Source organism: Dromaius novaehollandiae, chromosome 23 (genome assembly GCF_036370855.1).
Source record: "Dromaius novaehollandiae isolate bDroNov1 chromosome 23, bDroNov1.hap1, whole genome shotgun sequence".
Taxonomy (NCBI): Eukaryota; Metazoa; Chordata; class Aves; order Casuariiformes; family Dromaiidae; genus Dromaius; species Dromaius novaehollandiae.
In genome coordinates this window covers 7358089-7382385 of record NC_088120.1, presented here as the reverse complement: position 1 = coordinate 7382385, position 24297 = coordinate 7358089, and the positions used below count along the sequence as shown (strand labels likewise).

Below are 24297 nucleotides of genomic sequence, written 5' to 3'. Positions count from 1 at the left end.
TGCATTTGGTGATTCAGCCTAAAAGTAGCTTAAAGTATTTCAGGAAAATGCCAGCAGACATTAGAAATAGTTTTAGGTCGGACTGAATTGGCGTCTGGACATTGTGAACCCCTCTGACTAGCAGGGAACCGTGATGCATAGCTTACACCAAGGACTGAAGTTAGGTGTGATTAATCCCCCTCTTAAATAGGAGTTACAGAGGGGAAAGGAGCTTTTTGCTCTTCATTGTTTGTGTTGATTGATGTATTTTAATGCAAAATGTTGGAAATATTGTCCCTGTACTCCCACTTCAGATGGCTTTGCTGTGCGAATGTGGGTTTTGTCAAAGTTGTCTGGGGAAAAAGAAGCAAGGAGCTGCATGAACTAGCAATGCTTTTGATGTTACAATAGGAAGGTAATGCAAATTGCAAGTTCTCATAGACATTATTTTTAGGGTTTTTTTCCTGCAAATTTGTAGCTTTCATTGAAATAAAACAAAGCTTTTCTTTTTTCAGGAAGATAATACTGCAGCAGTAAGCAGATATACCTCTGAGACTGTCTTGCAGGAAATGATCTCCCAAACAGGAGCAGTAATGGCAGGGGAGGAAGGACATACTAAGCACTAAGTCATCCCACCAAAGGTCTGGCATTTGCAGCTCAAGGGTAGCATTTGCCAGAAGCGCTTTGACCAAATTCTACTGTTAAAATAGACGAGATTGCGCTACTGCCACAGATGTCCTAATGCCATCCAGCTGATACCCAACTCTCCCGTTTGCTTGTCCTTTTGAATGTCACCGTCTATCCAACAAGTGCGATGAGGTGGTTGGATATCTGCTGGGGCTTTTTTATTCCTATATTACTCCCATTTTCCACTTCCTAAGAGGTGGTGAAGTACTGCTCTCCAGCCGAGATGTTGGGACATGCTGTCAGAGCCTTTTCACACATCACCTGGCAGACAGGTCTTACGGAGCGATAGGGCTCTTGCTTCTTCTGGAGGCTGATAACTTTGCAGTATCTTATGTCTGAGGTCCTTCCGCGTTGCACGGAGCTGGGGAAGTGTTATCTGAACTGCTGCTAAACAAGGAATCATCCAGTCAGTGTAAATGAGACCAGAGCGCCCAAGTTATTTATCAGTTGGCTTAGCCTTTCCGCGTGGTGTTTGAAATGAGGTTGGCTCTGTTCATGCTGGTCAGCTGAATGCTGTTCAGATCTGAAATGACTTGAGGGCTCAGGCCGGAGCACTTCTCATCCAGGATTGATTGCTCTGACGGACTTGCAAAGGGTAGGCGAAGTCCGGGTAAGCTCGGGTCTGCCGCTTCTTCACCTGCTGTAATCCTTTGAATCTCTGGCAGAGATTTTATCTAATCACTGGAATAGTTATGACTTCCCGGTGTTCTGTTCAAATGTGCCACCGCTGTCTATTCATCTTCCTCGGTCTTGGACTGCACCTCATTCATTTACTCCAGGCCAAGTCTGAATACATGATGCATCTTATTATCAAACAGCCGGTACAGTTGCACGAGTTGGATTTACTTGGAAGATCTGCTTGGAAGCATCCCCATTTCACTGACTTGCCGACTGATTTTTGGTGCTGTAGTTTTGTGGCTACTGTTGTGGCAATTGGAGATTTCAGCTCTTAAACAGGCTTTTCATGCTCCTCTTTTTTCAGGGTGGATAAATGCACTAGGAAAGGTATTTTCTAGCCTTACCTTCAAGAAAAGCTGCAGTTTAAAAGCTGACATTGTAATCGCTAGTTTTTGCTCTCTCTGAAGAAGCGGAAGTGGGAACTCTGAAAAATGTTTTACAGTTTTCTTTTAAATCTCTGTATTTACTTTGTTTTTATCCATCTCAAGTGAGTAGTTTCCCAGCTCATCTGAGGTTTATGAATTAATTATGGGGAGACGGGCGTTCTCTGCCTTTCAAAGGCCAAGCCACGTTTCTCTTCCAAGTCGTGATCACGTGGACCATCTCCCCTATTTGCAGTTTTACATGTATCATTGATGCATTCTTTGATTTGTAGCCTCTAAACTGAATTAAAAGAAGCAAATAAGAGGATTGGCCAGTTGTCTGGACCATCAGCAAGCACTCAGCAAACCAGCTAGGGAACTCTTGGATTCAGGAACAGGCAGCGGGATAAGACACACGTGGCAGTTACCTCAGCCTGTGCAGCAGCTTTGGAACTGACAATAACACGAACCGGGTTCATTGATTTCTATTTGTAGTAAGCCTGAGGGGGAAATGCACTCTTTCGTGGTGGTAGATGAGGAACAGTCCCACGTCTCTTTATTTTTGCCTGACCTGTTTCTCTGTGTATTGCAGGACCTGTCTGGTTCAATAGATGATCTGCCCATGGGTACAGAAGGAGCCCTGAGTCCTGGAGTAAGCACGTCAGGGATTTCCAGCAGTCAAGGAGAGCAGAGTAACCCAGCTCAGTCTCCTTTCTCTCCACATACCTCTCCTCACCTGCCAGGCATCAGAGGACCCTCCCCGTCCCCTGTTGGATCTCCTGCTAGTGTTGCTCAGTCCCGGTCTGGTCCACTTTCACCTGCTGCAGTACCAGGTAACGCTGTTTGGCACGTGTCAGTCCTTTGATGCGACTGCCTCATGCAGCTGAAAAGTGAATTAAAATGGCCTGTGAGGAGGAATTGGCCAGTATTACGTGGTCATTGAGATCTTGTGATCTGATTTGGTTTGTTTTAAAACACGGCCATAACTTGTAAAGGGTGCAGTAAGAAGGGTGGGCTGGCGAGCAAACCAACAACATCATTTTTCCAAGGTTTAATAAGGAAATATTAATGTGACTGATCTTCCCCTTGCTGCTGTTTCTCCTTGCTGGGGCAGACATACTCTTCTCTTGAAAATGTTTGTAGTTCTGGTATTTAATACTCTCGCATCATGGATTTTGTGGCATGCAGGTTTTTTTCACTAACCACCCTCCTTTCTGTTGCACAGGCAATCAGATGCCACCCCGACCGCCTAGCGGCCAGTCGGACAGTATCATGCATCCTTCCATGAACCAGTCAAGCATAGCGCAAGATCGAGGTGTGTGACATGAGTTAAAAGATTTAACTAAAAGAGCTGTAAAGAGTTTGTAAAGCTAGACACGTAATTTAAAAATACCTGGCTTGATGGCATGGATTCTGTGGTGATACAGTGCTAAAAAAAGCTGCCCCAGCTTTACAAGCTGCAAGTGTTTCAGGCACATTGCAGGAAATCCAGCTGTTGGCCGTGCTTGAGCCTCTTTAATGTTTCATCCAAGCTAGTGGTTTGACTTGTAAGGTGTTTTCTCTGGCTTTTGAAACACATTTCTGTGAATGTTGCTTGTCCAAGGTCCATGACCTTATACTTCAAAATAAGGGCTGCTTGCAACGATATTGTGTGCCCCCATAAGAGACTAAGGTGGGGGGGGATGTGTATAATTTCAGCTTTTATGGCTGAAAGTATATAGTTGTTACCTGTTTAAAAAGAAAAAAAGGGGGGATTTGCTGAGTTATGTTGTCTGTTCCCCTGACACCAGTCTTTCTCTGGTTAAAAACAGGAATTTGAGTATATTGTCCTGATGAATAACATGGGCTCCTTACTAGCAACTACTGTAAAATCTGTCTAGGCTGGAAGGATTTTGTTAGTGGGTCCTGGGGACTGTTGTTACCTAAGAACGTGTGTCCAGTGGCACCTCTGAATAGTTGCACTGATGGTTGTTTGCTCCACACTCTGGTGCCCAGGTTACATGCAGAGGAATCCTCAGATGCCCCAGTACAGCTCGCCCCAGCCCGGCTCAGCCTTATCTCCCCGTCAGTCTTCTGGAGGTCAGATGCACGCTGGAATGGGGCCGTACCAGCAGAACTCCATGGGGAGCTACGGACCCCAGAGCGGGCAGTACGGACCTCAAGGTGAGGCGCGGCAAGCTTCTCAAGGTGGCACTGAGCTCAGAAACGCACAAGACTTGTGTTTGCTGTAATATCTCCTGTCTTTGATAAACTGCGTTTATTTGTCTCCTCTTAATGCGTGGGTAATGCAAAACAATACACTCATAAGCTGGAAGGAACAGTGCTTTGTGTTTCATGTTCGAGATTGATGAAATATGCTGCTTTCGGGGCTAGTTACACTTCTAAATGCAGGATCCTTCCTCTTGGTTTATAAAGATGTAGGTACTGCCTCCAATGCAGTGGAGAAGAAGATCCAGTCCTCTTTGGAGAGGAAGAAATTTGGTCATGTTACATGTTTTGGAAAGGGTTAAGTGAATTTTCTACATCCTGTCCTGCATCATTTAGCTCACTCTGCTCTGTTGAGGTTTGGGAGAGTTTCAGGCAGCTTTTGAATCGATGTTGTTACTTCACTGTGTCAAAACACATTTTATGTGGCTTATATCCAAGTACTTTGACTTTTTGTTGAGGTGTTAACACTCCCCCTCATCTCTGTTAGTGATCTTTAAATATTTGCTGATGGAAGATTTTTATAGTGATTCATAAACTAACTAGTTGAATGATGTTGTCTTCCCCTCTTTTTATTTCCTTAGGAGGTTATCCCAGGCAGCCAAACTACAATGCTATGTCCAATGCCAACTACCCCAGTCCAGGAATGGGAGGAAGCATGAACCCAATGGGAGCAGGGAGCCAGATGCACGGGCAGACTGGTGTGCCACCGTACAGCGGGCTTCCCCCGGGGAGGATGAGCCATGCGACCATGGGGAACAGACCTTACGGACCGAACATGGCAAATATGCCCCCTCAGGTGGGCACAGGGATGTGCCCCCCGCCTGGCGGCATGAACCGCAAAGCACAAGAAGCGGCTGCTGCTGCCGCCATGCACGTTGCTGCCAACTCCATCCAGACCAGGTAAGGAATGAGGGTTTTTGGGACTCTGTTAGGTCCCTTCCCCATGTCGTATCTGGGTGTTAAAGCTGTGGATGAAATAACCCAAAGTTGGGGGAATGCTGAATATATATGCCCTTGGAGGCATATTCATCAATCTCAAGTGTTACAAAAGAAAAAGAATGAAACTTGGATGAGCAACATTTTTGAATATGCTGTCAATGACCTGTTTAGGGAATTTTCAATATTCGTAAGAGAAATCTGTTTAACTTGGACATCCCTTCAGTTGTTTTGGCTTTCTGGTCTACTTTGTTGGATCAGTGACTTACAAGATGCTCTGTGTGTGGTAGAGCCCATAAATCTAGTAGACAGTCATCCAGTTGCATTTGTCTCAACCAAGGCATTGCTCGTCCAGTGTAATGAACTTTTTCCTTTTAGGGTCTTAATGAGCAGCTAAGAAATGGGAGCTGGAATTCAGTACTAAATTTTGCAACTATGTTCTGTGGGTTTGGGTTTTTTTAGTTGCACATTTCAGAGTAGGTATATGTTGCCTATCAGAAAGCCATGAGAGCCATGAACTTGCTTATAAATCGGGTTCCCCCAGTGAAGCTGTTAGATTTGGATTTATTTGTGGTCTGACTGGGCGTCATGCTCTTTATGCTGGCTTGTCTTAAGGGGCCTTTTTCTTTTTTTTTTTTTCTTTTTTCGGTGCAGTTCACTGCCTGATGTTACCTATGATTGCTAAGAGGTCAAGTTCCCAGACACCAGTAAAGGCATCAAAGCCTGCCCCTTTGAATAACAACTTTCAGTGACAGCTGTGTACAGAGTTTCCTGATACATATGTGTAAAGCTATGTAGCTTATATGGGTAACAAGGAGAAAAGAAAGAGAGAAGAATCATTAAATTTTGTTGGGACACTGCCCTGCCCATCTATGCAAATAGTATATTTTCACTTAAATGCAAAGAGCTGCAAAATTTGCAGATCTGGTCTTCCCTGTATAGGTGACTTAACAGCTGAAATGAAGTTCAGCTTGGGGATGCAGTAGACCAAGATAAAGGGTGAAAATGTTCAGAACTGAAATCCCTCTTTCAAAATGGTTTACATCTCCATTTCTTTTGAGAATGAGACTTGGGGTCTAGAGCAGTTAAGCTTTATAAGAGGCTCCTGATCTTTGATCAGTTCTGATGGACGGGTGGTCTGGAGAAAGTCACTTATCCACTTCCTCTGCAGAAGGTCTCTTTTAGCAAACCTGCTTTGGTAGAAGATAAGATAGTACTGTTTAGTATTTGGAATAATAATCTGTCTGTTCCTGTCCTCCTTTAGGCCTCCTGGTTATCCCAACATGAACCAAGGAGGGATGATGGGGACTGGACCTCCTTATGGACAGGGGATTAACAGTATGGCTGGCATGATAAACCCCCAGGGCCCACCCTATCCAATGGGTGGGAATATGGCCAACAACTCTGCAGGTAAGCCTCACTGTTGGGAGTTGCACTGATTTCATGGTATTGGATTAAAATTGGTGTTAAAGGTTCTGTTTAACTTCCTAGGGATGGCAGCAAGTCCTGAAATGATGGGTCTTGGGGATGTCAAATTAACACCTGCTACTAAAATGAACAATAAGGCAGATGGGACGCCAAAAGCAGAATCCAAGTCAAAGGTAAAATGTTTTGGTTTTCTGATTTTTTTTTTTTTTTAACTGACTCCCATCTTCCCCAGTGTCCAGGGAAATAAAATTGTCATGTATTAACTTGGGTTGAACATGGTATCTATCTAGTGAGTGTGTTTCCCGAGAGAAACTTAATTTGATTTGCCTTTCTTACCCTGAACAGACTTCTCATTAGCGTGGTTGTCCTTGTAATATGTGATCTGACTGCTACTTGCGACCATGGTTCTTGCTCAAGGGTGTAGTGAGTGAGCTGGATATCCTCTTTTGGGATGCGTTATGCTTTGGAGTATAATTAAAGAAATAAGTGTCTCAAAATGTATGTGTAAGTGAGTAGGCTTTGGCTATATTTTGTGATGTATTACTCCTGTTTAAAAGCCACTAACTATGAACATATGCTAATAAAGGCACTGTTCAGGAGCCTGTATTTGTGATGTGTAGTACAAACCGATAAGATCATCATCTCTTCCCAGGGAGATGCTTTGGTTTCCCCGTCCAAATCTCAGTGTAGATATCACATTCCCCTTTCCTACCATGGGTGCACACACGTTGGTTCTCAGGGAGGTGCCATCTACTCGTTAATATATTTTCTGCTGTATTTGAATCCTGTATGGGGCCTGTGATACAAGAACAGCTACACCTGAACTCTCTACAGATGCCATCAGGGCACACTTCTTCCCTTTGGGTTTCAGTCTCTCACTGCAGGGTTAGAATTCCTTCAGCTCTCAGAGGTGTTTGACCTTTAACGGCAGGAATAGTTGCTGCGGGATGTAAGCTAGACCGTGGGACTGTGGTGTCCCATCAGCACAGCCGTGCTCCCTGGCTCTGTGGTAGGCACAGTGCCTGCCGTTCAATACTGCACTCCCGCATCATGGCAGTTTGTCTGCGCTGTTACCTGTCGCTGAGGGATTTATCAATATGTTGCAACTAACCCAGTGCTGTTACGCAAATTCATTGCGAGATGGCTGTCTTGAGTCCTTGGCAGCACATTGGCATTTTGCGTGAGGGTGTATCAATACGCACAGCCTCATCTTCTGCTCTGCACCCAGTGTTTTCCCTGACACTTAATGTCCAGTGCTGTCTTCTAGCCCAGCATCGCTGGTACCTAGCATTGTCCACGTTCACATTGATCTTAGGAGGATCCAGTTCCTTGTATACACTCAGCTTTTGGGTATATTAGCACCCTTCTTAAAATCTGCATTAGAAGACTTCAGGTCACTCTTCCGTGCCTTCCTCCTATGAAGAAAAAGCTGGAAGCAAAAAGAGTTTGGAGTTGCCAGTGATTAGAATAGGAAAGCGTAATTATACTCAGACAAATGAATATGCACGTGGTTATGTAGCTGACCGTGGTGTATTTGCAGATCATGTTAGATCTCAGGTGTTGCCCCCATGTGCTGAGCCTTGTGGGTAGAATACCCAAATCCTAGAAAAAAACTTCTGTAAATCTGGCCTGAGCTTACCATGATGTGCCCTGGAGAGGCCTAAAAGCTAGGAGCAAAAGCATGAGCCATACAAGCCACTGAATGAGGAGACCCTGCCATCCTTTACAGAGACCCACCAGCCATCAGTAAGGCTGGGAAAGGGACTTTTCCGTTGAAGTTCACATGTCCTCCTCTGTTGAGGACTCAGGAATTCAAGTCTCCATCTAGAATTTCTAACGGATGCCTCATACACCTTGAGAAATGGTCCACATCTCTAAACACCTGGGCATCTGTCATCCAGGGGCTGCTGGGACCTGCAGGAGGTTTGTGGTGTGTGCTGGCATCTCCTCTAACGTTTGCGCCGGCTGGGAGAAAGTGCCATTCTTCCCCTGTCCACGCGCAGGAATTTGTGTGTTCTCGTTTCATTCCTGGGTCAGTCTTGCCTTTACTAGCTGGGGAGAAGCTACCTGAGCAGATGCTTCTTCTGGGTCAGCATTTTTTGAGTCTCCAGATGCTATTCATATCTAATTACAGACTGCGGCTTGAACCAGAAGTGGTCTCAGAAAGGTAAAGACCATCTAGTTGAAGTGGTAGGTGTAAGGAGATCCAACGTGACTTGCCCTTGATGCATCCAGCCCAACGGGCTGTGCTTGGGCTGTGCCAGTGGTTCTAAGTAGTTCTTCAGGATTTGTCAGGAAGATTCAAACAATTGACGATTTTACTTCTGCAATTCATCGACTCTTCCGTTCAGAAATGAAGGAAAGCCCTTTCCTCCCAGGGCTTCCAGGAGTGTTTCCTAGCCCTTTGGGAGTAATCGGACTCAGCTGCAAAACAACTTTGTAGTTTTAGGAATTATCACCCATCATGATGAAACTGCCAAAAGAAGTATAAACAAACCTAGATTTGTTTCTGGTGCAGGCTTGGAATTAGTCAGTTATCACCTCTCAGCTGGTAGGTGGTAAACTAGAGTGCTGCAGTTGTTTCACAAACAAACCTCTTACTAATCCCTGTATTAAAGCCAGAAGGAGGAGGCAAACGAGTTCTTCAAGGAGTATTTTTCTTTGTGTTACTGTTACGGTTTCAAAAGAACCTCCAAAAAAGCCATTTCTAACCCTGAGCCCTTAGTCTCCTTTTCTGCTACCTGAAGGAAAATGCACACTCTGCAAGTTTGACACCAGTACCAGAGTCTGCAGGAAGATTTAGAAGATCTCTCACTTCTGCTCATGTGTTCTGGCAGCTGCCTTTCTATTTATGAGAAACGAGGACTTGAGTGCTCTTGAACTAGGAGATCCTGGAAGCTGCAAATAAGAGATGTGTCCTCCTGGCCTGCACTATTCAAGGATTATCTTTGGCTAATGGACTTCCCTCCAGAACATGAAACACACAGTAGTGCTTTTGAGTTCAGGAATGTTAATTTTACTTCTGTTACGCTCTTTCCCAAAAGAGGCCAATACCACGTGCTGAGCTTAATAAGCATGCTGTTTGATTTGACGTTCAGGATGGCGCATCAGCCTCTTTCATGCCCTTGTTAGACCGAGACTGGCTGCAGCTCCTAACTTTCAAGTGTATCAGTTCTTCTGGTCTAAAGGTAATAAGTTGGACTTCTGATAGGAGCATCTCATTACTAGCACGTCTCACACATCACTGAAGGGCAGGACACTTTGGCATTACAACACCTGGAAGAGTTTTGCTGCGTGTGTAGCTGTTGCGGCAGCTCCTCTAAGGTGACAAGGAAATCAGATTTACTAAAACTGTAGCCAGGGCCTGTTAGAGGCTTGCATCAGTTCTAACATCAGTTATGAAATTTCATCGTTGTAGCCTTCAAATCCACAGCTTGTGCCTTGAAGTTTGCTTATTTGCCTCGTTGACTGCATGTGGTATGTGGTCAAGCCCAACAAATTTTCCTGTGAACCTATTAGAAGGGCTCCCTTTGGGTGTCTACAGGATGCTTTTCTCTGTACGTCTTTCTGCCAGGATAGTAGCAATGAACACACTCTATTGTGCGTGTAGGGCTTCCAAATTTGAAGTTCATGTTCGCTTTGGAACTTCATTCTTAAGTAGGTATTTGGCATGCCAAAAACATTTCTACCTTTACTGCAGCTGTATGTGATCCAGGTGGTGAAAGATGAAATAACGTTGTCCTGCACTACATCAAATGACTTGAAGGGAAGCAAAGATCATTTCTGCTCTCTCAGCTTTCTTGTAGGTACATCCCAAATCAAAGCACACCGTAGCTCTGTGCTTCCCTGGCCTTCACCTTCTCCTGGCAGATTGGCACAGTAGGCCAAAACAGAGCAAAGCAAGCATCAGAAAACTTACTCCAAAGAAAGTCTGTGCCATGCTTTTCTTGACAGGGGAGTTTTCTCTTCTAATCGTCAAGAACTGCCTGCGATGTCCTCTCGTATCCTGAAGGCCAGTGAAAATTGAGGCAAGATGCAGGACTGCAGATTTTACCTCTAAATAGACTCCCAGGCAACTTAGTGAAGCAGATGTGTAGGAACCAGTGGGCGATATGCATACTTTATGGCTGTAAACTTGTAATCCTTATTTCTACGATACATTTCCATATCAAACAGTCTTCCTGGATCCCGATGTACAAGCAGTAGCAAACCCATATGGGAACTCATGTCACATCCAGGTAGCAGGAGATCCCTGCACTTCTGTCAGGGAATAGGGAAGGGAACAGAGATCGTTTTGGGGGTTCCCCTCACACATACTGGTCAAGCAGTTGCCTGGGGCATGTTTATTTATATTCCCTTTGCAATGTTTCGTGCCAGTTTATCCTCTGCTTGTGTAAGAGGAGAGACTGACTGGAGGGCAGTATTCACCATGGCAGAGTGCGGCAGCCATGGGAATCTCATCTGCAGTTGAAACAGAAGTTTTCTCATATATTTAGCAAACGAGCCCACGAAGGAGCTCTCAAAGAGATGGCTCTCTGCAGAGTCGTCTTGAGGTTCGTTTGGTTTCTGTAGCATTTCTAAAACCTTTCACTTTTTAAAAATAGGTATTCTGTGAATTCCTCGAGTAGCAGCTGGTTTCTTGATACCTTTGTCAAATAACACTTGGCTTTTAGACTGACCCCGACCTAAGACAAGTGTAGGCCTAATATAAGGCTATTCTCCATATAACAGCAGAATTTTGAACTTTCATCTAACTGGTTTTAAAACCATCTTGGGTGTGAACTAGCTGGTTTTGTATGCTCAGTCCTGATATCTGTTTCTTTCTCCTAGAAGTCCAGTTCCTCTACTACAACCAACGAGAAGATCACCAAACTTTACGAGCTGGGTGGTGAGCCTGAAAGGAAGATCTGGGTAGATCGGTATCTAGCCTTTACTGAAGAGAAGGCCATGGGCATGACCAATCTCCCAGCAGTAGGCAGGAAACCCTTGGACCTTTACCGGCTCTACATCTCAGTGAAAGAGATTGGAGGATTGACTCAGGTGAGTGTCTGGCAGTCACAAGTCAACAGGCAAAAAAAGTCAAAAGTAGTTTTGTTGCTAGGTGTGAGCCATGACTTAGCTATGGGGGGGGAGGGGGGTTTGTTTGGTGGTTAATTTTTTTTTTAATGCCTATAAAACCCAGCATCTTTTAAGTGACCCAAATATCTGTCCTCCTGTTGTCTGGTCAAGAACAGTCTGTGGTGAAATGCAATTCAAGGGCTTTCCCTTTCCCTCTGTCTAGTGTAAAGACTGGTGACACTGGCTTTGTCTTTGCATCTGGCTGTCAGCTGACCTTGTGGCTAGTTATTTTTGCCAGTTGACCTTATCCATCCCTGTTTAAACAATTTTCTTGAGGAGCAAAAAGAGAAGTTTACTAGTTCACTCTCAGAAGAAGAGAGTTTACTCGTTCTTGGTTTTAAACACTACTGAAGATGCTCCGTTTAGCCCTTACTGCATCCTTTGTTTTAGTTGGAAAGTGTAGATTTCTTCTCAGAAAGTGTCCTGGAAGAGAAGGAGCTGGGATTTTGAGTTTAGAGCCTCTTGTTTGGTTGTGCAGGTCAACAAAAACAAGAAATGGCGCGAGTTAGCCACAAATCTCAACGTGGGCACGTCCAGCAGTGCAGCTAGTTCTTTGAAGAAGCAGTACATCCAGTGTCTCTATGCCTTTGAGTGCAAGATTGAGCGAGGTGAAGACCCCCCTCCAGATATCTTTGCAGCTGCGGATTCGAAGAAGTCTCAAACTAAGATACAACCTCCATCTCCAGGTGAGTTTAGAGACCGGTTTCAGGAGTGTGGTGATTGTCTGAACCAGGTGGTTCAGACCCTGCAGGCCTGGCTCCCCGTGCTGTGGGCCAGGCTGGTTGCAGTCTTCTGCAAAGTCCCCGTGTCCGTTCCTAATCAGATCTCTTGTTGGTTGTGGAGATTAAATTCTCTCCTAATGTGGGAGTGAATGATATGGGGAATAAGCCAAGCCTCTTGTTGGGTACGTTTCATTTTTTGTGTGTCCCACCCAGGTACAAAGTTTAAAGAAATGAAAACATAAATATATACATAGGTATATACACACACCTCTATGATTACTAATGCATCACTGCGATACGAGAGTCTGGTGGAGAGAGAAGTCTGAAGTCAACTTTTCAAGGCAATCTCTGCATATTCTAGCAGCAAACCTTGTTACTGCTTAGCTTGAGGAACCTTCTAGAAAAGCAGTGCTTGCTTTGACTATGCAAGTACTACCTTCTGGCAGTAAATGCTTGACGTGGGTGTGCGCTCATCTTCCTCCTGAATTCGTTCTGTGTTCAGCAGGAGACAGCGAGGCCTTTCTGAGGCTCTGTGCTCAGAGGCCTTTGTAAGCCTGCTTGGAGTTAGATGCTCTAGGATTTGAGACCTTTAAAATGAACTTTTTAAAAGTTACGAATTCATTAATCTTTATGCTGTTGTTTCAGATTTAATGGGGATCTCCTGTTTCTGAACATTTAGCATAGAGTCCAGTTCAGATTTGTTAAAACAAACCAAAAAAAAAAAAAAAAAAAGGTAGAAAACGGCCGGGCTGGCAGTGCACGTTACAGTCGCTCGTCTTCCGGAAGTCTGATTGTTTCCGTCTCATTTGCATTAAGTTCATTGCTTGAATTGCTGCTGAACTTGCCAAGCCTTTAAGCTTCAGTTTTCCAGTTTGTCTTACAAGCAGAACCCTCAGATGCCTTTTCTGGTCAGGAGCCTGTTCACGTAGGTGAAATAAAAACTTTGTCTGCTTTGAAGTTCCTCTAACGTTTGGAAAAAAAATGCCTTTTTGGTTCTGAAACGTGGGATCTCTGTCTCGCTCCTGAGGAGTGGAATAATGAACCCTTTTTTGATTGTACTGCAGCTGTATCTCAGTCCTGCTAATCCCTTGATCGACAGTGTGCTTGTCCGAATATCACTATTCTGGTGGCTACTACATTTATCTATCCCCTCAGTCAAAGAGACTTTTTTTTAAAAAAGGACTAAGTAATGTCTTTACACTAGTCAGGAAACCCGTCCCAGTGTGGCTTCAACCTTGGTGTATTCTGCAAGATAAAATGACTTTTGTGTCATTAGACTAAAATTCTGTCTAAAGTGGTGTCTGAGTTCCATTTAAACTAGATCACAAATCCCATCTCTCTTTCTTTCCATAAACTCTTTCTTGCCAGCTGAGATACTAGACAGTGGAACGGAGATGTTAAGAGCATTTGGAGTTTATCTGGATGGGGCTGAGGCATTTGGGAAGCCACTTAAAACTTCTTGTAGCACTAGGTGCCTGCCAGAATGGGTTAGATGGTGCATCAGTTCTTATTTTGCTTTAGCCGATGTGATGGTACGTGAAAGCCCTGAGACTGCCTTCCAGGGCTGTGGTGAGACCGAGCTCTTGCTTCAGCGCTTCAGCGGTAGGAATTTGCAGGGCTTGTACTCGGGACTGCACGTCTGTGCGGCTCTGTTGACTCGGTCTGTAGGTTTGATTCCTGCTATGAGAGGACTGTTCTGCGTTTCACATTTAAACTGCTCTCTCTGCTTGTCTTAGTCCGGAGTTCTGCAACTGGGAATGTGCAGAAGCAGCACTGAAGCACAGCTGGTTGCTGTGATCCTTTCAGCCACGTAACTCGGCGTGTTCATGCTCCTTCGCTTTCCTTTTCCTCCTCTCTTGCTCCCCTGGATCAGCAGCGGCTGAGGAGGCTGGGGACAATGTGAGTTGCTCTCTCAACCTCGGCTCCAGGCTTAGGAGCCTGAGAGGAGCACTGAGTCCCGAGGAGCACTCCTGCTCCAGGGGTTGCTGAGGCCCCTCTAAGGCAGCATCCTCCAGCCTTGCAGGCGCAGAGGCTTCTCTCCCAAGGAATCACGCTTGCTGGAGGGTAACGTCCCTGCTTGAAAGCTGAGTGGAGAAAAGCAGGGCATCTTGAAGTCCCACCGTTGGGATGCAGGGCTCTAAGCCATCCCGCAGAGAGATGTGTGCTTTGCTCTCCTTGCAGACTTTAGAACCTGCTGACATTGGCTTGTGCTTCATTCCAGCCCATTCAGTTGTGAAAACAAGCTTCTGCATAACTTTGTGAAGATCAGTGTATGCTTCTGCTTTAAATATCACTTTTTGTGGCTGTGGAGCATCTGAAGGCCTTGCTGGGCGATTGTCTGGGTAGAGCTCTTGGTGCCAGAGCTGTTTTCTGTGCACTCGTGTGCACTCGTAACCCTCCAAACCCAAAAATTTTGCAGAAGGCAAAATTCTGCAGAATTTTGCAGAAAGGCCTTGCCTGAAGTGGACTGGGTACTGCTTTGCGGGCACTCAGCAGGGGTTTCCTGCAAACCTTCTTGGGTCCTTCTCACGAACGGCAGCGTGTCCCCGGGGAGGCGTAATCAGTCTGCTCTTGGGTTTTAATTCCCAGAGCGTGGAGTTGGCCCGGCTCCAACCGTGTGTAAATTTGTGAGTGGGAGGGACAGCAGGGGGTGGGGACAAACACCAAATGGCAGCGATGCAGGGAATGTCTCCAGGCCTCTTCCCGCTGGTGCCAGCGCTCCGCTCGCAAGGCGGCGGAGTCGAGCGGCGAATTCCTGGGGGAAGGAGGGGAACTGAGCCGCTGCTGGCTGGGGACGGAGAGCGCCGGGGAGGGCTCATGAATGGAGCTCCCCGCTGAGCTCGCCTCTGCCCTTCCTTCTCCCGAGACCTCCCCGGGCTGGGAGGGAGTCACGGAGCGGAGGACAGGGTGCCAGGAAGGTGGGGTGTAAACAAACATGCCCTGGACGTGACCTCGGAGGATTTTAATGAATAGCTGAAATGACTCATCAGCCAGCAGGGCTGAAGCTGAGGGATATCGGGTGCTGGGGCTGGTAACTAATGGAAACATTAATTAAGAGTTCAGCCCTTGCCAGCTGCAAGGAGTGTACGAACCTGAGAGCTGACACTGCCGCCGCGATCCAGGGGCAGAGCAGAGCTCCTAGAGCTGGCGGCACAGCTGGATTGCACATGACGGCCTGGGATTTTTGCTGAAAGTTTATTGTAGCGTAAAGTAACTCGCACAGAGGCAGGGAACTTGCTGGACGGGTTCTGTTGTTCAGTGAAAGATCCGGCATCTCCGGCATTCCCTGTTCCAGGAATCTTTGGGAGTGGTGCTTGAATTAACCTGCATGAATTAACCCGCTGGAAGGGCACAGCAGACAGAGGAGCCTTGTTCAGAGCTGCTTAGTGACTTCAGCTGAAGTGCTGGAGTTTCCATCACTGATAAAGAACGTGACGTTGCAGGAGAGGGCTCAAACCCACCTTCCTTCCTGGGTAGAAAGGGAATGTGAAGGTGACGGGACTGTAGTTGTCACTTGAGAGGAAGCATCGTATTCCCCTCCTCATGGCACACTGTAGAGCGTCACTCTCTGAAACTAGGTAACCTGGGGAATGTGACCGCTGTGGTGGCATGGTGCATAAAGGGGAAGATGGCTAAGAATGGAGGCAGGGGAAAAAATGAACATGTCCTCTCAGCTTTACGTTAATGTACGTGGTCCTTCTGGGAAGTTTGGCCTGGTGGTACATTCCTGCAGTGTTGGACTCTATATTTTGGCCATGTTTCATCTGTCGCTGTCTTTGAGGATTCGTCACTCTCTGTTCTTGAGATTGATATTCTGTGAGGTTCTGGGTTGCATCTGTTGAGTGCAGAGCTGCTCATGCTACATTTCTGTTCTTGCAGCGGGTTCAGGCTCCATGCAGGGTCCTCAGACGCCTCAGTCCACCAGCAGCTCCATGGCAGAAGGAGGAGACTTGAAGCCGCCAACTCCAGCGTCTACGCCACACAGTCAGATGCCCCCTTTGCCAGGCATCAGGTATGAGACCATTGCGCCCTCTCCCACCAGGATGGCCATGAGATGTGACCGAGGCTTTCTCAGGGTCGCTACCCCATGGGGAGCCATGGGGCTCCATGGCTTCGCGCCTCCTTTGTTAACAGCTCACAGCAACACTGTTGACTCCGCATCTCTCCGTGTGTCTGTATAATCATTGCTTTTGGGATTGGGACTGAGGAAGGTGTTGCAGAAGGGCAGTTTTCCTGCTTCAGTTGGAGGAGCATGCCTACAGTCCTTCTAGGGGACAGCAACACCTGAGAGGGAGTGTATGGGGTGAAGAGTCCTGCAGAGCATCATGGACCCCTGTAACCCTGTGTTTGTGTTTTTTTGGATCAGGAGCAACTCAGTGGGCCTTCAGGATGCCTTTGCGGATGGCAGTGATCCCACGTTCCAGAAGCGGAACTCCATGACTCCAAATCCAGGTTACCAGCCCAGCATGAATACCTCTGACATGATGGGTCGCATGTCTTATGAGCCAAATAAGGATCCTTACAGCAGCATGAGGAAAGGTGAGGAAGTCCTTGCCTGCTCCTCTCCCTTTTCTCCATGAGTGCTAATCCCTGTATCTGGCTGCATGCTGGAACATGCTGTAGGAGTATTTAGACCTTCTGCTTGCTCTTCTTCCCTCAGAAGAAGGGATTTGTCTCTAAAGTAGATGTAGACATGTTTTGTTGATCCTTCTTTCAATCTTTCAGCTCCGGGAAGCGATCCCTTCATGTCCTCAGGGCAGGGCCCCAACAGTGGTATGGGTGACCCTTACAACCGTGCTGCAGGTCCCGGGATGGGTAACATGGCCATGGGACAGCGGCAACACTATTCCTACGGAGGTCCTTACGACAGAGTGAGGTGGGTGCTTGAAACCAGTGAGAACCTGGTTTGCTTGACTCATGTGAAACGATTACCTTCTCGTTACTACAGTGATTTTCCTGACCGTCCTTTTCCATTTGAGGAGTAAGGGTGAATTTAAGTGAACGTGTGGGTTTTTTCTCTTTGTTTCTGTGTAGGACGGAGCCTGGCATGGGACCTGAGGGCAATTTAGCTACTGGAACTCCGCAGCCAAACATCATGCCTTCCACCCCTGAGTCGGGGATGTACTCTCCCAGCCGCTACCCGCAGCAGCAGCAGCAGCAGCAAAGGTCTGTGTAGGGTATTGCCACAAACGGCTCTTCCTACTTAGGGAGCTTTGAGACTGTTAAAATGAAATATGCTTTTGATCAGAAGAGTAACACATCTGTGTCTTCTCTAGACATGATTCCTATGGCAATCAATTCTCCACTCAAGGCACATCCTCGGGCAGCCCTTTCCCTAGCCAGCAAACTACCATGTATCAACAGCAACAGCAGGTAAGTTATCAGAAAGTTTCCAGTTTGGTTGATTGAGAGGAGTTTTATCTGTGTAAACTGTGAAAAAGGAAGGATGAAAACTCTCTGGGCAGTGTGTTTGCTTTATGGACATGTAGGCGTTAGACAGAATTAAGTACCTTATACAGGTTTTTGTCAGTTTCCAAATAGTGTAAAGAAATTTTAATTAGTGTTTCCAGTATTGTGTTAGAAAACACACCATGTTCTGAGGATGGAGGCTGTGCAGTTTGGTCAGGTGTGCTTGGGGTTCAGGAGGCAGGAGATCGGGAAGCTTTATTGGGCTTCTCTGCCCCTCTGGAACTTTCTGAATCCCTTTGTGTTTCTGTACCAAGTTGATCCAAGCAATCGGAGGGGTTTGTTTGGAATAAGTGCCTTGATAGTTCTGGTGAGCTGTTTCAGGTGGATTATTCCACACATCTTACTGAGCCTGCAGGCAAAGGCTTCAGAGCTGCCTCCGCTCCCCTGTTGCCCCACTGCCTCTCCTACTCAGAGTTTTGTTTCAGGGAGAGTTTGAATGAACATATAGGTCTTTCCATAATCCTTAGGTATAACTTGCTCTTTGTATCAGTGCCAGGACCCATAATATTTTCCTGATAATTCTGAGTTCTCTGGTTTAGGAGAGTACAGAGAGGGCACTTGCAGAGCTGTGCTAAGAATAATTCCAACTGCTCTGCAGTTTGGCTCTGCAACCAGAGCCACGGGGCTCTGAGCCAAGAGTTCGAGTTACTCTGGTGCTTGTCATCTTTAAAGCCCTAGAGCTCCATCTGAAGCCAGTCATGACAGCAGAGCTTCTGAATCGACTGGTAGTAGTTAGAGCACAGACCTTGGAGGCAGGAGGGATCTGGGTTTTAATTTTGTCTCAGCGATTGACTGTTTTCTCCATTGGCACTTAAAAGAAGTAGAGGAGCAGAACAGTTCTTGCTCCTTTCAGTGCCATATTTTGAAATCCACAAGGAAAGGAAGAAGCAGGAAGTAGAACAGCTTTTAGTGCATCTTGTTCAATGATTCGGCAGAAACTTCTGTTTTCTGGGAAATCTAAGAGAAAGAGGGTCTGATAAAGTTCCTGGATTTGCAAGGGAACAAGTACCTGCACACAGATTAGTTTGTGGTGAATGTACAGTAGGGCTGAACCTTTTCTACAGGAAAGTCCTTTCTGTGGACAGATTTCTGCCCCGAGGGCATCCTCGTAGGATCCGCAAGGAAACTACGCAGCCTGCCGCAAGAAATTGGCCTCGGCTTGTGAAGCTGAAAGGTCGATCTAACTTCTCATTGGATAGGGCTAACAAAAAAAAAAAAAAAAAAGAGAGAAAAGAGAAAGGATGTGTCCCCATGCCATGGAGACAGTCTCTGGCTCTGCGTAAATCTACCCACCGATTTAGGATTGCGTCTTGCTAAGTGAGCGCATCTCATTGTTGCCGATGCCTTTGTTTTCCTCGTAGAATTACAAGCGACCGATGGACAGCAGCTACGGCCCGCCTGCCAAGCGGCACGAAGGGGAGATGTACAACGTACCGTACAGTGCCGGGCAGGGGCAGACGCAGCAGCAGCTGCCTCCTGCGCAGAGCCAGCAACCGAGCCAGCAGCAAACTGCACAGCCGTCTCCCCAGCAGGACTTGTATAACCAGTATGGGAGTACATACCCTGCTGCTGACCGCCGCTCTGCCGCAGGGCCGCAGAACCAGTTCCCATTCCAATTTGGCAGAGACAGGGTCTCGGCTCCCCCAGGCTCCAGTGCTCAGCAGAACATGCCTCCCCAGATGATGGGCGGCCCCATACAGTCTGCTGCAGAGGGCCCGCAGCAGGGCGCCATGTGGCAAGGGCGCAACGAAATAGGGTACAGCTATCCGAATCGGCAGAGCACCGGCTCTGCGCCCCAGGGGCCTGCTTATCACGGAGTGACTCGAACAGATGAAATTCTGCATTCAGACCAGAGGGTAAACCATGAGGGACCATGGCCTTCCCATGGGAACCGGCAACCTCCTTACGGTCCCTCTGCCCCCGTACCCCCAATGACTAGGCCCCCCCAGTCCAACTACCAGACCCCTCCTAGCATGCAGAATCACATTCCTCAGGTATCCAGCCCAGCACCTCTGCCCAGACCTCTGGAGAACCGCACTTCTCCTAGTAAATCTCCATTCCTGCACTCGGGGATGAAAATGCAGAAGGCAGGACCGCCAGTCCCTGCCTCGCATATAACACCAGCAGCTGTACAGCCTCCCATGATACGGCGAGACATCACCTTCCCTCCGGGATCAGTAGAAGCTACGCAACCTGTGTTGAAGCAGAGGAGGCGGCTGACAGCAAAAGATATTGGTAAGAGGAAGCTTGTGCTTTTCGGCTTGTGTCCATCAAGAGGTGCTGCTACCTTTTGGTACAGTGCTGCCAGGCAGAGGGGCTCTGGCTCTGTAACAGCTTCATTTTTGCAGGATAGTTGCCTTTTCAGCTACAGCATCTGTGTTTGGCATTGTCTGCAGAGAGATTGCTGGTACATACAGTTCGTACAACATCTTAAAGCAGGCTCTGCTCTTCATGGGACCAGAAAGCAATATCAAGTATCTCCTTTTTGTTTTTAAACTCCAGGAGCTGGAAGTATCATGTGTTTATGTTACAGGAACTCCTGAAGCCTGGAGAGTAATGATGTCTCTGAAGTCCGGGCTGTTGGCTGAAAGTACGTGGGCCTTAGATACCATAAACATCCTGCTCTATGATGACAACAGCATAATGACCTTCAACCTCAGCCAGGTGGGTGCAGATGCTCTGTGACACAGGTCTTTGAAGTGCTAATTTTGTACAGTTTTCTGTCAGCAAGATAGCAGAAAGCAGCTCGTGCCCTTGCAGGGCCAAACTCCCAGGCATCCCCGCACCTGCAGCGCACGCCACGCCGGGGAGAGCGCGGGGTCTGGGTGGCTGCGTGCTGGTGACACGCTGGCCTGGGTAATTTCCGTGTTTATTGGTATGTGAGTGTGTGTCGTCTCCTCTGTGGTGAGATGTATTGCCTCTGTAACGCAAAGGAAGTGAATGAGGGTGAGGAGGCTAAAATGGACTCTGCAGCGTGGGCACCGCGAAAGGCTGGAGGCTGCTCGTGTTTCCTGGCGTCGATGGCGTGCGCCTCTGGCTCTGGCTTTCCCCGGGTCTGTCTTTACCGAGGCTGGGATGCTAGTCCGGAGAAGCTAACCCTCCTCAGTTTGCTGCCACGTGCATGTGTGACTGTTGTAAAAACCGCTCCACAACACTGTAAAGGCTCTTTTGCTTAGGACTGCCCCTTGGCTCGCTGTGTATTAACTGGAAAGGAGAAATGACCAAGAAAGATGTGGTTTGCAGAGTGCATGTGTATGTTGTGGCAGGAGGGATTGGATACTGACTATCTATTTTTCCATTTGTTCCTTTTCTCAGAGGACAGAAAACTCCCTTTTGCAAACGCAGTTTATTGCCAGCGTAAAAAGAATGCATTAATAGTACTGCTTAAACTCTTAGCCCTTCATGCCCTGCTTTCCCCGTTGCTCACGCTGGCTTAAGGTGGTTTCTGATCGCTGTTCCCTTCCTTCCCCTCCTGTTTTTCTCCTCCCTCGTAGCTGCCGGGCTTGTTGGAGCTCTTGGTGGAGTATTTCCGGCGTTGCCTGATCGAGATCTTTGGAATCCTGAAGGAATACGAGGTAGGTGACCCAGGGCAGAGAACACTACTGGATCCTGGAAGGTTCTGCAAAGCTTCAAGTCCCCTTCACGAAGAAGGGGATGAAGACGTTGAACCACGGCGCCTGAACTGTGAGGTGGAAGAGGAGGGTGAGGAAGAAGAGGAGGCTGCATTTGCGAGCAAGGACAAAGCACCCCTAGAGAGCAGCGAGGAAAAGCTAGTTAGCAAATTTGACAAGCTTCCAGTCAAGGTCGTGCAGAAAAACGACCCGTTTGTGGTAGATTATTCAGACAAGCTGGGGCGAGTGCAGGAGTTTGACAGCGGACTGCTGCACTGGCGGATCGGTGGCGGAGATACCACCGAGCACATTCAGACCCACTTTGAGAGCAAGACGGAGCTACTGTTTTTTCACAAACGAGCTTCCTGCAACTCTGTCTTGAGGAAACGTTCAGCGGCTGAGAGCAATCCAAGCACTAGGGAAGGAGAGACTCCTGTGTTCGACAGCTCCTCAGAGAAGAGGATAACTGCCACCATGGACGACATGCTTTCAGCACGTCCGGGCTCCCTGGCAGATGAGGAGGAAGAAATCAAAGCTTCAGAAACTGCGAAGGAAAGCAGCAAGTTTCCATTTGGCATTAGTCCAGCTCAGAGCCACAGAAATATAAAAATTTTGGAGGACGAGCCTCATAGTAAAGACGAGACGCCCCTCTGCACCATCCTAGACTGGCAGGACTCTCTGGCTAAGCGCTGCATCTGCGTCTCTAACATCATCAGGAGTTTATCATTTGTGCCGGGCAATGACTTTGAAATGTCTAAACATCCCGGGCTGCTGCTGATTCTAGGGAAACTGATTCTCTTGCACCACAAGCATCCAGAGCGCAAACAGGCACCCCTGACGTATGAGAAAGAGGAGGAGCAGGACCAAGGGGTGAGCTGCAACAAGGTGGAGTGGTGGTGGGACTGCTTGGAGATGCTGCGTGAAAATACACTGGTCACGTTGGCCAACATTTCTGGCCAGCTGGACCTCTCCCCTTACCCGGAAAGCATCTGTTTGCCTATCCTGGATGGACTCCTCCATTGGGCAGTATGTCCGTCAGCAGAGGCCCAGGATCCCTTTCCAACACTGGGGCCTAATGCTGTCCTCTCCCCTCAGAGACTGGTTTTGGAAACACTCAGCAAACTCAGCATCCAGGACAACAACGTGGATTTGATTCTTGCAACTCCTCCCTTCAGTCGCTTGGAGAAGCTCTACAGCACCATGGTGCGTTTCCTTAGTGACAGAAAGAACCCGGTGTGTCGAGAGATGGCTGTGGTACTACTGGCCAACTTGGCACAGGGGGACAGCCTGGCAGCAAGAGCGATTGCTGTGCAGAAGGGCAGCATTGGCAACTTGCTGGGCTTCTTGGAGGACAGCCTGGCCGCCACGCAGTTCCAGCAGAGCCAGGCCAGCCTGATGCACATGCAGAACCCGCCCTTCGAGTCGACGAGCGTGGACATGATGCGCCGAGCTGCTCGGGCGCTGCTCGCCCTGGCCAAGGTGGACGAGAACCACTCAGAGTTCACGTTATACGAGTCGCGGCTGTTGGACATCTCCGTGTCGCCTTTGATGAACTCTCTGGTTTCACAAGTTATTTGTGATGTACTGTTTTTAATTGGCCAGTCATGACAGCTGTGGGATCCGAGACCCTGTGTGCGTGTGCGTGAGTGGAGAACTTAGAAACTGACTGTTGCCCTTTATTTATGCAAAACCACCTCAGAATCCACTGTCTGCCCTGCGCTGTCCTGCTTCTCCCTTGGGGAAAGATGTCCCCGTTCCCTCTCCCCTTCCCCTGCCCTTCAAATTTGTCCTGAACCCCTTATTAAAGGAGACAAAGTTCTGTCTGCATAGAAGACTTTTTTTATTTTAACCAAAGTTACTGTCGTTTACAGTGAGTTTGGGGAAAACGACTTGCCGTGTTATCACATTGACAGGCGCCACTTTCATAACTGTTTTTAATGGTAAACTCTGAAGGACAAAAGTGACTGCTGAACTCTGTGTGGTTTATCGTTGTACATTCACAATCTTGCAGGAACCAAGAAGTTACCAGTTGTGAACAGACCTTGTCCAAGGGAGGCCTGTGCAGTAGCGTGTAGAACTTCATGTACTGTACACCTTAAACTGTAAACATACTGTAATAACGTCTCACATGGAAAAAAAAAGCTGGATCAGCAGCAAGCTGTAGTTTTTAAAAATGTTTTTAGTTAATGTTGAGGAGAAAAAAGGCTTTTCCCCCAAAGTATCATGTGTGAACCTACAACACCCTGACCTCTTTCTCTCTTCCTCCTTGATTGTATGAATAACCCTGAGATCACCTCTTAGAACTGGTTTTAACCTTTAGCTGCAGCCTGAATGCTGCCACGTGTGTATATATATATGACGTTGTACATTGCACATACCCTAAGATTCCTTGCAGTTTTGTCCCCCTCTCCCTACCCCTTTATAGTATGACGAGTTAACGAGTTGATGACCTGCAAAAGCGAGACACAATTATTTAATCTCTTGCCAGACATCCCTCCCTGGAGGATGCTGTACAGGTCTCTGTGTATAAAGTCATTGCTGTCTCAGCAGCCAATCAACTTATAGTTTATTTTTCCTGTTTTTTGTTTTCTTTCTAATCGAGGTGTGAAAAAGTTCTAGGTTCAGTTGAAGTTCCTGATGAAGAAACACAATTGAGATTTTTCAGTGATGAATTCTGCATATTTGTATTTCAGACGATGTAGCTAAAAACTTGATGTAAATTCCTCCCTTTTTTCCTTTTTTGGCTTAATGAATATCATTTATTCAGTATGAAATCTTTATACTATATGTTCCACGTGTTAAGAATAAATGTACATTAAATCTTGGTAAGATGTTTGTAAGGGGTTTTTTTTTTTTTTTTTGATCAGCAGAATTGGGAATTGACTTCAGTGCTGTCAGGGATATAGACTTAATGTTCTAGGCCAGCTCTTTCCATGGAGCATACAGGCCTCAAAGGTCCTACCCGGTACAGCAGCTTACTTGGCAGCTAATGTGGATAACAAAGTCCTTCTTTTTCTAGAAACCCTACTGCGATGTGGTCCGGCTTTTTGTTTTGTCTTCTGCTTGTTTCAGTGATGAGGTTTTCACTTGAGTGCTGCT

The 24297-nt window shown here is 47.1% G+C and overlaps 1 protein-coding gene across 2 annotated transcripts in view; it reads left to right on the top strand.

Annotated features, from left to right (window-relative positions):
- The window catches only part of ARID1A (AT-rich interaction domain 1A), a 63349-nt gene extending 39322 nt beyond the window's left edge, over positions 1-24027 (top strand). Inside the window, exons 5-20 of one of the 2 annotated variants that reach the window (XM_064525022.1) lie at positions 2299-2539; positions 2932-3021; positions 3702-3869; positions 4496-4814; positions 6115-6260; positions 6342-6451; positions 11112-11318; positions 11875-12082; positions 15998-16130; positions 16485-16657; positions 16844-16994; positions 17153-17284; positions 17395-17491; positions 18949-19822; positions 20121-20251; positions 21082-24027. In XM_064525022.1, the coding sequence (XP_064381092.1) occupies positions 2299-2539; positions 2932-3021; positions 3702-3869; positions 4496-4814; positions 6115-6260; positions 6342-6451; positions 11112-11318; positions 11875-12082; positions 15998-16130; positions 16485-16657; positions 16844-16994; positions 17153-17284; positions 17395-17491; positions 18949-19822; positions 20121-20251; positions 21082-22806 (4905 nt within the window). In that variant the 3' untranslated portion in view covers positions 22807-24027. Of the gene's footprint in view, positions 1-2298; positions 2540-2931; positions 3022-3701; positions 3870-4495; positions 4815-6114; positions 6261-6341; positions 6452-11108; positions 11319-11874; positions 12083-15997; positions 16131-16484; positions 16658-16843; positions 16995-17152; positions 17285-17394; positions 17492-18948; positions 19823-20120; positions 20252-21081 lie in introns of both variants that reach the window. The other variant, XM_064525021.1, reaches the window with a different exon arrangement.
- The last annotated feature ends 270 nt before the right edge of the window (positions 24028-24297 follow it).